At 43.0% G+C, this 12,051-nt stretch overlaps 1 protein-coding gene across 5 annotated transcripts in view; it reads left to right on the forward strand.

The window, feature by feature from the left end:
• The window catches only part of FNDC1 (fibronectin type III domain containing 1), a 116,260-nt gene that overhangs the window by 55,975 nt on the left and 48,234 nt on the right, over positions 1-12,051 (forward strand). For all 5 annotated transcript variants that reach the window (XR_006060675.2, XM_027972627.2, XM_015097509.3 and 2 more), the window contains 4 exons: positions 2,972-3,070; positions 4,542-4,659; positions 9,331-9,518; positions 10,230-10,337. Coding sequence is in view for 4 of the 5 variants with exons in the window: in XM_027972627.2 (XP_027828428.2) it covers positions 2,972-3,070; positions 4,542-4,659; positions 9,331-9,518; positions 10,230-10,337 (513 nt within the window). In the remaining variant the exon portion in view is untranslated. The remainder of the gene's footprint in view (positions 1-2,971; positions 3,071-4,541; positions 4,660-9,330; positions 9,519-10,229; positions 10,338-12,051) is intronic.

Here is a 12,051-nt window from a genome sequence, read left to right on the forward strand (position 1 = left end):
ATTTTTGCTTTATTGACTATGCCAAAGCCTTTGATTGTGTGGATCACAGTAAACTGTGGAAAATTCTGAAAGAGATGGGAATACAGACCACCTGACCTGCCTCTTGAGAAATCTGTATGCAGGTCAGGAAGCAACAGTGAGAACTGGACATGGAACAACAGACTGGTTCCAAATAGGAAAAGGAGTATGTCAAGGCTGTATATTGTCACCCTGCTTATTTAACTTCTATGTAGAGTACATCATGAGAAATGCTGGACTGGAAGAAACACAAGCTGGAATCAAGATTGCTGGGAGAAATATCAATCACCTCAGATATGCAGATGACACCACCCTTATGGTAGAAAGTGAAGAGGAACTAAAAAGCCTCTTGATGAAAGTGAAAGTGGAGAGTGAAAAAGTTGGCTTAAAGCTCAACATTCAGAAAATTAAGATCATGGCATCCAGTGCCATCACTTCATGGGAAATAGATGGGGAAACAGTGTCAGACTTTATTTTTGGGGGCTCCAAAATCACTGCAGATGGTGACTGCAGCCATGAAATTAAAAGACACTTACTCCTTGGAAGAAAAGTTATGACCAACCTAGATAGTATATTCAAAAGCAGAGACATTACTTTGCCGACTAAGGTCTGTCTAGTCAAGGCTATGGTTTTTCCAGTGGTCATGTATGGATGTGAGAGTTGGACTGTGAAGAAGGCTGAGCGCCGAAGAATTGATGCATTTGAACTGTGGTGCTGGAGAAGACTCTTGAGAGTCCCTTGGACTGCAAGGAGATCCAACCAGTCCATTCTGAAGGAGATCAGCCCTGGGATTTCTTTGGAAGGAATGATGCTAAAGCTGAGACCCAGTACTTTGGCCACCTCATGTGAAGTGTTGACTCACTGGAAAAGACTCTGATGCTGGGAGGGATTTTGGGGCAGGAGGAGAAGGGGATGACAGAGGATGAGATGGCTGGATGGCATCACTGACTTGATAGACGTGAGTCTGAGTGAACTCCAGGAGTTGTGATGGACAGGGAGGCCTGGCGTGCTGCGATTCATGGGGTCACAGAGTCGGACACGACTGAGCGACTGAACTGAACTGAACAGAAATGTGATTAGTCTATAGAAGTTTACATGAACAGGGCTCTCTGTGTGAGTTTTTTTGAACATGGGTCTCCTTTTATGTATATGTTTGTAAAAACATAAGGTTTATTCTGCCATTGCCACATGGACGTTTGCCATTCTGCAGGCAGGCCACCAGGATTATACATTTTCTTTAGGATCTTAGTGACACATTATTGGGCTTCCCAGGTGGCTCAGATGGTAAAAAATCAGCCTTCAATGAAGGAGACCCCAGTTCAATCCCTGGGTCAGGAAGATCCCCTGGAGAAGGGCATGGCAACCCACTCCAGTATTCTTGCCTGGAGAATCCCATGGACAGAGGAGCCTGGTGCACTGCAATCCATGGGGTCACAAAGAGTTGGACATGACTGACTGAACACACGCATGCCATCTTATTAATGTGCTGACGTATTACCTGATGATACAATTATCCGTATTAGTAGTATGTCAAGTGGCCTCATTTTTCTTCTTGAACTGATCAAGGCTGCTATAGGAAACAAGGATGATAGAACGTGGAGTTGGGTATTAGCAACTTTGGATTTAGGGAAGATTGTGAGTCCTTCTTGGAAGGAAAGTTATGACCAACCTCGATAGCATATTCAAAAGCAGAGACATTACTTTGCCGACAAAAGTCTGTCTAGTCAAGGCTATGGTTTTCCAGTGGTCATGTATGGATGTGAGAGTTGGACTGTGAAGAAAGCTGAGCGCCGAAGAATTGATGCTTTTGAACTGTGGTGTTGGAGAAGACCCTTGAGAGTCCCTTGGACCCCAACCAGTCCATTCTAAAGGAGATCAGTCCTGGGTGTCCTGTGGAAGGACTGATGCTAAAGCTGAAAACTGCAATACTTTGGCCACCTCATGTGAAGAGTTCACTCATTGGAAAAGACTCTGATGCTGGGAGGGATTGGGGGCAGGAGGAGAAGGAGACGACAGGATGAGATGGCTGGATGGCATCACGGACTCGATGGACATGAGTTTGGGTGAACTCCGTGAGTTGTTGATGAACAGGGAGGCCTGGCGTGCTGCGATTCATGAGGTCGCAAAGAGTCAGACACGACTGAGCGACTGAACTGAACTGATGAGTCCTTCTTAGTGGTGTAGATTTGGGCAAGTTAACCCATTTTTGTGGTTTTATGTCCTCATTTGTAAAATAAGAAAGTTCAGATTGGAAGATAGCCAGATTGTTACCTGGGTCTCAGACTCAGTGATTCCATAGTATTTGAGAACTCTAGGTTTTAGTTTTTGTAGTTTATTTCCAAATAATGTTTTCAAGTTTAGATTAAATTGGATATTAGTGTGCCCAATGCACAAGTTGGGGGGTGGGAGTGGGGGTGAATGGAAAGAACAGTCTAGAAATAAAGGCTGAATTTAGACTCCTCTGTTTGCTCTTAGCTCATCCTCAGAGACGCCGTTCTGAAGATTTTAGTTCAAAGGGCACAGCGTCCCCCTTGGGGTGAGAGCCTGGTGTACTTGCTACTCTTTGTCTCTCTCCTCTCTCTTTGATGACAAATAGAAACAGAGACATTCCCTCCTATCTGGAGGTAAAAAAATATTTAGGGAATTAGGTGGAAAAATACACTATTCTTTTCTTTTTTAAGCATTGTTCATCTTTCTTTGACGCTGATGCAGTAGAAACCCACTTGTTCAGGAGTTGTACGTGAAAACTGCTTCCACGTTTCCCGACATAAATTGTGTTCTTTTTGAGTTTAGTTCCTACAGTTCTCAATCTCATCTGCAGTTGTCCTGAATGAGTTAGAATGCCAATAAGATGGGAAGGGAAGGAGGTAAGGGGAGGGAGACATAGACAAGCAGGGGTGTGCTTTCCAGAGACCCAGTGGCAGAACCTTATCCCTCGCTTGTTGGTCTGCAGCCTCCGAGTCGGTGTACGTGGTCTCTCTGCAGTCCATGAACTCCCGGGGGCAGAGTCAGCCGGTCTACAGGGCTGCCCTAACGAAGCGGAAGATTTCAGGTATGTCTCCAGGGACGCATCTGGTCAAGCCGAAGTCTAGGGCTTGGCTGTTTTCCAATGATGCTGGCCAGGTAACGACGTACAGGGATTTTATTGGGTATAGGGGGAAACGGGGGGCAGACTTGGTCACATGTGGGAGGCACGAGTGTTTTTTTCTACTCAGAGGCTAGAGTGTTCCTGTGATGCAATCTATCCCTGTGTGTATTTGAATGGCTTCAGATTTGTCTTGAAAGCCCCAAGCATTTATTCCATTTACAGGCACAGTCTGACCCATGCATAAATTGCCCTTGGTGATAGACTGGGAACAAAGAGAGAGAGGAGGGTAGGTGTGGATGGGGCAGCACACAAGATATGCCCTCACGCTTTATTTCAGCTAAAACGGCCTAAAAATGGCATTGAGAAGAGTGAGGGGAAATGTAAAGCTGGCTTGCTGGTAGCCTGACCATTCGTCACTTACTTAGGGATGGTTTTTTCCACATCTGTTCACAGGTGTTTTTTATGTCAGTCATGTAGTAGCAAATTACATATACCTTTTCTGGATCACGTGCCTCAATTTAAAGAGGCAACCTATGACATAATGATATTTGTGAATTCACAATTTATTTGAATAATATATTTATATGGTATACTCTTATATTGATAGTTACTGTAATTGTACATTGTATAACAAAAGTCACACATGTATGATGTTTCACTTTTAAAAAATTCTTTAATTGCTCCTCTAGAAGTCCCTGTATCACTTTTCTAAAGGCTATGTAGTTAGCTTCCCCTACTTGTAGTATAGCCACAACCTTTTGAAACATGATCTGTGAAAGTTGAAAAGACAAAACAGATGAAAAAACCGCAAAAGTCCAAGAGACAAAGAAAAGCAAAACTGAAGGCATCTTGTGAGTCACAGTGTTACAGACTGCACACAAACTTTGTGACTTTACTGTAGCCCATCGGAAACTGGCAAACTGAATTCTCTTTTCTATCTGAATATAACATTTAATCTGCTTTGGAATCATATATTCTAAATCGCAAGGACACTGAACTCAATGTGATTTGTGCAGATGTTGAGCTAGAATTTTTATTTCATGCCATAATCACCCAGGGAATGCTCTGAATTGAACTTTTCTTCCCCAAACTTTTGCTTCCTGTAAAAACAGTACTATTTCCCAGAAACTCAGAGTGTATACTGAGAAAGCTCTGCGTGATCTGGACTATCTCTGACCAAGGCAAAGCATCTCCTTTTGCACGACTGTCCTTATGTTGATTGGGTTAGGCAGCTTAGAATGTGTTTAAGAAGAGAAAGAATGGAGATTTTTGGTTTTCTGCGTTGATCAATCAAATAATTGTCTGACTTCCTATTCATTTGATTTTATCTAAATCAAGCATAAACAATTTAATAACTAGGCTCTGGGGGCCAGTGGGACTCAGGGCAGAGCATATTGTAGGGACAGCCTCTCCACACGCCCCACTGTCGTTGCAGAAGAGGATGAACTGGACGTACCTGAAGACATCAACGTCCGGGTTATGTCATCCCAGTCTGTGCTGGTAGCTTGGGTGGATCCTGTTTTGGAAAAACAGAAGAAAGTTGTTGCATCAAGGTACTTTTCCTTCTTTCTTTGTCTTTATTTTCTATATGAGAGACATGGTTTTTCTGGCCCTGAAGAGACATGTATTTATTTGAACGGTTGTGTTTTCAGACATACGTGAACGCTGACCTCTTTTGTAGCTGACGGGTAGACTGTTCTAGGACAATCTAGCTGATTCTGTGGGTGGTACACATTCCCACAGATTTTATGTGGGTAAGACACACAGCAGGCCCTCACATCTCACCTGTTCATAGTCTGATCTTGTGTCTGGGATTTTCCTAGATTCTGTTTCATTCTTTGCCCCAAGTTTTGCTTTGTCTCTTGAATGTTCTGTTCAGGCACAGAGGACATGGGTCCATCTTAGGAAGAAGAGCCTTACCATCTTCCTGGTATTTCAAGATAGTGGCCACAGGAAGGGTCTTGTGTAGAGTGGTGGGCATGTGTCTAATGTCTTGTGCAAAGTGACTCCTCTTGAAATAGTCCTGAAACGCTGCATGGCTTCCTGTCCAGCTCATCTATACATATGTAACAAATGTGCTTTATTTTGTCTTAACCCATGATGTTATGCTCTTCTGGTTTATATGGTCATTTGCAATAGTAATGGAGGAAAAACCAGTCATGAGGTTAAAATAATTTTTGTGTTAAAAAGGCCACTGTTATTGTTTGGTCCTTAAGTCATGTCCAATTCTTTGTGACCACATGGACTGCAGCACACCAGGCTTCCCTGTCTATCACCATCTCCTGGAGCTTTGCTCACACTCATGTCCATTGAGTCAGTGATGCCATCCAATCATCTCATCCTCTGTCGACCCCTTCTCCTCCTGCCTTCAGTCTTTCCCAGCATCAGGGTCTTTTCTAATGAGTCGACTCTTCTCAGGTGGCCAAAGTATTGGAGCTTCAGCTTCAGCATCAGTCCTCAATTTCCATTAGGATTGACTGTTTTGATCTCCTTGCTGTCCAAGGGACTCTCAGATGTCTTCTCCAGTACCACTATTCAAAAGCATCAATTATTCAGCACTCAGCCTTCTTTATGGCCCAACTCTTACATCCCTACAGGACTACCAGAAAAACCATGGCTTTGACTATACAGACCTTTGTCAGCAAAGTGGCCACTGGTGAATGCCATTTCTAGTTAGTGGTAGACCAGTAGTCATAAAAATGTGCATTAAATGACTAACACACAGCCAAGAGAAAGCCAAAGACTTGGTGGTCTAGTCATTATATATTATTTTTTTTAACCTATTTGCAACCAGGAAAAGTGAATATACTTCAGAAAATGAATGGAATATAATGCTGAGTGTATATATATATATATATATATATATATATATATGGTATATAGATGTTATTCTACATTATATATATATATATATATATATATATAAAATATTATTTGTTCGAGCTAGAGCTTCTGTCACTGTCTGCTGGTAAAAAAAGACATCTGCTTCTTGTCAGAGACCTCAGAAGATGCGTAAGTGGTTCTCTCCCAAGCCATAGGGCCTCCCCCAGCAGGAAGTGTTCCTGATCAAGTGTTCCTGATCAACATGGACTTTGATTTCCAACATCCTGATGAAAACAAAAGAAGACTTGAGTTTTCTTAGTAAAACTCTAACTGCTAATTGGTAAGCTGTGTCTGCAACTGAGGGCTTCCCTGGTAGCTCAACTGGTAAAGAATCTGCCTGCAATGCAGGAGACCTGGGTTCAATCCCTGGGTTGGGAAGATCCCCGGAGGAAAAGGCTTACCCACTCCAGTATTCTGGCCTGGAGAGTTCCATGGACTGTTTAGTCCATGGGGTTGCAAAGAGTTGGACATGATAGTCTTATCATAACTAATGAAATACTATAATGAATAGCACACTGTTAAGGCATCAAATGCCATCTACTGTAATGTGGCCACAAAGAAAACTTATGAGAAAAGCAAGTCAATAGACATGAATTTGAGCAAGCTCCAGGAGACACTGAAGGACAGGGAAGCCTGGTGCTCTGTAGTCCACGGGGTTGCAAAGTGTCGGACATGACTGAGCGACTGAACAATAAACGGTGTTTGTAGCTTGTAACGTCGAGTGCTGAGGCTGTCTTCTGCTTGGGACTGTCAGATAGGACTGTGTCGGGTCACATGGCGCTCCTCTGCCTGACGATCACAGCGAGCTCCTCTCGTAACCCTCTCTCTCCTGCTGTTTGTTGTAGGTTTTTGTTCTGTCTCACAGAGATAAGCCTACTCAGAACTGCAGGTGGCCTTTCCTCACAGAACTCATAGAAAACACACCAGCTTTGGCACTTAGTCTTCTTATCTTTCCTTTCTGGAGAGCCAAGGTGCTTTGGGCTGGATCTCATTCTTAATATTGCCCATTCCACACCAGGTACACACACACCCAGCACATACACACCCCTGCCACACACACACACACACACACACACACACACCACATACACATACACAGGCAACACATACACACACACCACATATGCACACACATACACACCACATATACACACAGATATCATGTATACACACACACACCATGTACACACACCACGTACACACACACCATACAGAGACACACACAGTGTACACACACACCACACACACACACTCCACATATACACATACACACCATGTATACACACACACACCATGTACACACACCACGTACACACACACCATACAGAGACATACACAGTGTACACACACCCCCCCACACCCCTCACATATACACACACACACCATGTATATACACACACACCATGTACACACACACCTTACAGAGACACACACAGTGTACACACACACCACACACACATCCCACATATACACACACACCCCATGTATACACACACACACCATGTACACACACCGCGTACACACACATACCACACAGAGACACATACAGTGTACACACACACACACCACATATACACACAGATACCGTGTATACACACACACACCATGTACTCACATACCACATACACACACACCACACAGAGACACACACCGTGTACATACACACCACATACACCCCACATATACACACACACCACACACACACACCCCTCACATATACACACACACACCATGTATATACACACACACCATGTACACACACATACCACACAGAGACACACACAGTGTACACACACACCACACACACCCCCCACATATACACACACACACCATGTATACACACACACACCATGTACACACACCACGTACACACACCACACAGAGACACATACAGTGTACACACACACACACACCACATATACACACAGATACCATGTATACACACACACACCATGTACTCACATACCACATACACACACACCACACAGATACACACACCGTGTACATACACACCACATACACCCCACATATACACACACACACCACGTACACACACACCATACAGAGACACACACAGTGTACACACACCACACACACACACTCCACATATACACATACACACCATGTATACACACACACACCATGTACGCACACCACGTACACACACACCATACAGAGACATACACAGTGTACACACACACCCCCCACACACACACCCCTCACATATATACACACACACCATGTATATACACACACACCATGTACACACACACCTTACAGAGACACACACAGTGTACACACACACCACACACACCCCACATATACACACACACACCACGTACACACACACACACCATGTACACACACCACGTACACACACATACCACACAGAGACACATACAGTGTACACACACACACACCCCACATATACACACAGATACCATGTATACACACACACACCATGTACTCACATACCACATACACATACACCACACAGAGACACACACCGTGTACATACACACCACATACACCCAACATATACACACACACACCATGTACACACACACCATACAGAGATACACACAGTGTACACACACACCACACACACACAGACACCATGTATACACACACACACGATGTACACACACCATGTACACACACATACCACACAGAGACACACACCGTGTACACACTCACACACACACTCCACATACACATGCACAGGCAACACATACACACACACCACATACACACACACCATGTACACACACACACCACATATACACACAGACACCATGTATACACACACACCATGTACACACTACCACATATACACACCCACCACACAGAGACACACACCGTGTACACACACACCACATACACATACACACCACGTACACACACACATACTCGTACACACCCCCATACTCCACTCCCACACCCCCCACACACATACACACATATATACACACCAACACACACATACACCACATACACCCTAATAAGGCACACCCCTAATAAGGCACTTGTCTCATAAAAAGTGTCACCCCCTTATCCCTCCCTTTTAATTTCTGCTTGATATCTTGAACAATAAAATGTTTTGGTCTTGAAAAGACACTAAGCTCTGTCTTTCCTGGGCTACTTTAGACACACCTCCCTGGAACTTAAGTAGATTCTTTGAACTAATAACAAAATCACAAGTCTAGAACTTTCTCTTCTTGATTTCACCACTTACCTCCAGAAGTCATCGCTTACGGGGAAGGGAAAACACCAAGGACGCCAGCGCCCACCTGCAGAGAACCGGTCAGCTGGGTGTGTTGCTGCTTTGCGTTTTCTTACAGACAGTACACCGTGCGCTACCGAGAAAAGGGGGAATCGGCGAGATGGGATTACAAGCAGGCCTCCAACAGACGCGTGCTGGTCGAGAACCTGAGTCCAGACACCATGTATGAATTTGCAGTCCGCATTTCCCAGGGTGAACGAGACGGCAGGTGGAGTACATCTGTCTTCCAGAGAACACCGGAGTCTGGTCTGTATTCAGAATGGCCTTTGGACTTGCAACTTGGGAATTACCCCTGAAAGGAGATTTAAAGACACTTCAGGGAGCCACAGTTAATGGCCAGGAGAGGCATTTTTCAAAGTAGCATTACCCCTAAATCTCGTGAGAAGCTTCCTTGGGTCCATGCTTTATCCTTTACTGGCTATTTTCCTGAGCGTGTTTTTCTGACATGTGGAGTGCATTAAAACCACGTGGAGCCTTCATAAATCCCTGCTGTCTGTGTGAACGCCCCTGAGTAACAAACACATGGCTCCAGAATATTGGAGAGACTCTCCTTTCTTAAGACTCAAGTTGTGCTTGATTCTGGGGGAGAAATTTGTTCTATATTCAAGGCCACAATTATTTTGTTTTAAATTATGTCTATAAAAAACCCAAAATTTTATCCAGAGGAAGCTGGAACTGGATTGTATTCTTCTTTGTATATTTCAATATTCACCAATGAGAGAAATTCTGAATTCCTAAAAACATTTCCCCATGTGTGTCTAACCTCCTTGCTCTATGAGTTGGTGAAGCTGACATAAACCACTAAATACACAAAGAGCAAGTGGAGAATTTTCTCTCATGTATAATAAAAATTAACACAGTAGCTCTGCAATGAAACATATGTATGTAGGGACCATATGTCACTTTTAGAACAGCCATAAGGGCCTTTTTAAACCTTGGGTTCTTGTCCTTTTGTAGCTCCTACCTCAGCTCCTGAAAATTTAAACGTCTGGCCAGTCAATGGCAAGCCTACAGCTGTCACTGTAGCTTGGGATGCTCTGCCTGAGACTGACGGGAAAGTGAAAGGTAGGAACCTCATGACTGAGAGTGTAAGGCACACGTGGGAGTGAAATAGCCAAAGAGAACTGTGTGCTTTGACTCTGATAAACACAGGTTCTAATCACAGGCTTGGCAACTGCAAAAGCAACAGGGAAGCTAACATACGGATTTGGAATGCCAACCCAGTGGACAAGGATATTTCAGCAGGGTTTTCATTGTCAGTCAGGTCGGGGTCATCATGCAGATGCTTTCCATCACCATCTGTATGCAGGGATTTTGATGCTACTATCAAGAGGGCTTTTGTTAATTGTATGGATGTGACATCATAACCTTTAACCAAGCAAAGTGACACCTTGTTTTTCATTCTATGGATCTTTTCATTGTGCCAGTTAAGATCATGGCAGGTCAGGCTAAGCAGGAACCCCATGGGATCATAAATGTCTTGAATGGGCTACAGATATTTGTTGTTATTGTTCAGTCGATCAGTCATGTCTGACTCTTTGCAGCCCCATGGACTGCAGCATGCCAGGCTTCCCCATCCTTCACCATCTCCTGAGTTTACACAAATTCATATCCATTGAGTCTGTGATAACATCCAAACATCTCCTGCTCAGTTGCCCCTTTCTCCTTGAAAATTAAAATGTTATATAGATTTTTTCCGCCTATTTGTCAACATTTTGAACAATTGAACTTTGGGGCGGGGGTGGGATTTGAAGAAAAAAATGACCTTAAAACAGGAAAAAAAATACTGTAGATTAAAAAAAATGAAAAAAGAATAGTCACAACTAGATAAATTTTAAAATAGTCTGTTGAGAACATTAAATAAAAGCACAAATAATTTCTTTTTAATGTAAAAACATTCAGAAACCTTTTGGAAATCTACCTGGAGACATTTAAAAGAATGGTATTAAGGGTTGGGCTTCCCAGGTGGCTCAGCAGTAAAGAACCTGCCTGCCAATGCAGCAGACATGGGTTCAGTCCCTGGGTCAGGAAGATCCTCCGAAGAAGAAGTGGCACTCCACTCTAGTATTCTTGCCTGGGAAATCCCATGGACAGGGGAGCCTGGCAGGTTACAGTCCGTGGGGTCGCAAGGAGTCAGACACGACTTAGCAATTAAACGACAGTTGAGGGTTAGGGTTCGACTATACAAATGTACTCTAAGGGTACTTTTTATTGTTACTTGATTTTGGAAGAGAACTTTAATTTGCAAAGTTTGTGTAAGCTGAAGGAAATTCAGCAAATTATCACTGATCTCCTTTGAGAATTTCTTAATTACAGAAAATGGATGGTTCTCTTTTGTATTCAACCTTAAGTTATCTTTGCTAATCTATAAGGATATCTTTTCATGAGACAGTAAAAATTACAGAAGATAGAAGAAAGTATTTTCTAAAATTCGATGCCTTCTTTCTAGATTTTTAAAGAACATATTGTACTATTCTTGCTCTTTTTTTTTTTGGAATAAATCAGAAACAAATGAAGAAATAGTTGGCCCCTTTTAATAATTCTTTTTATGACAATTTGAACATTGGTTTCTGTATTATTATCATGATGCTGAAAAGACTTCTGAAACCGGAATAAAAACATATTTTAGCTGACTACCATTTTTAGTTATTAAAAAAGTCTATTATTGTTACTTGGTGACCTTATTACCAAGCTACTTACTTTTTCCCCCCATTCCCACATCTTACTTTACATTTATAGCTCTTTGGCAAAAGAAACTCCCTGGTAGTCAATTAAATAT

The sequence above is a fragment of the Ovis aries genome, chromosome 8, assembly GCF_016772045.2.
Source record: "Ovis aries strain OAR_USU_Benz2616 breed Rambouillet chromosome 8, ARS-UI_Ramb_v3.0, whole genome shotgun sequence".
NCBI lineage: Eukaryota > Metazoa > Chordata > Mammalia > Artiodactyla > Bovidae > Ovis > Ovis aries.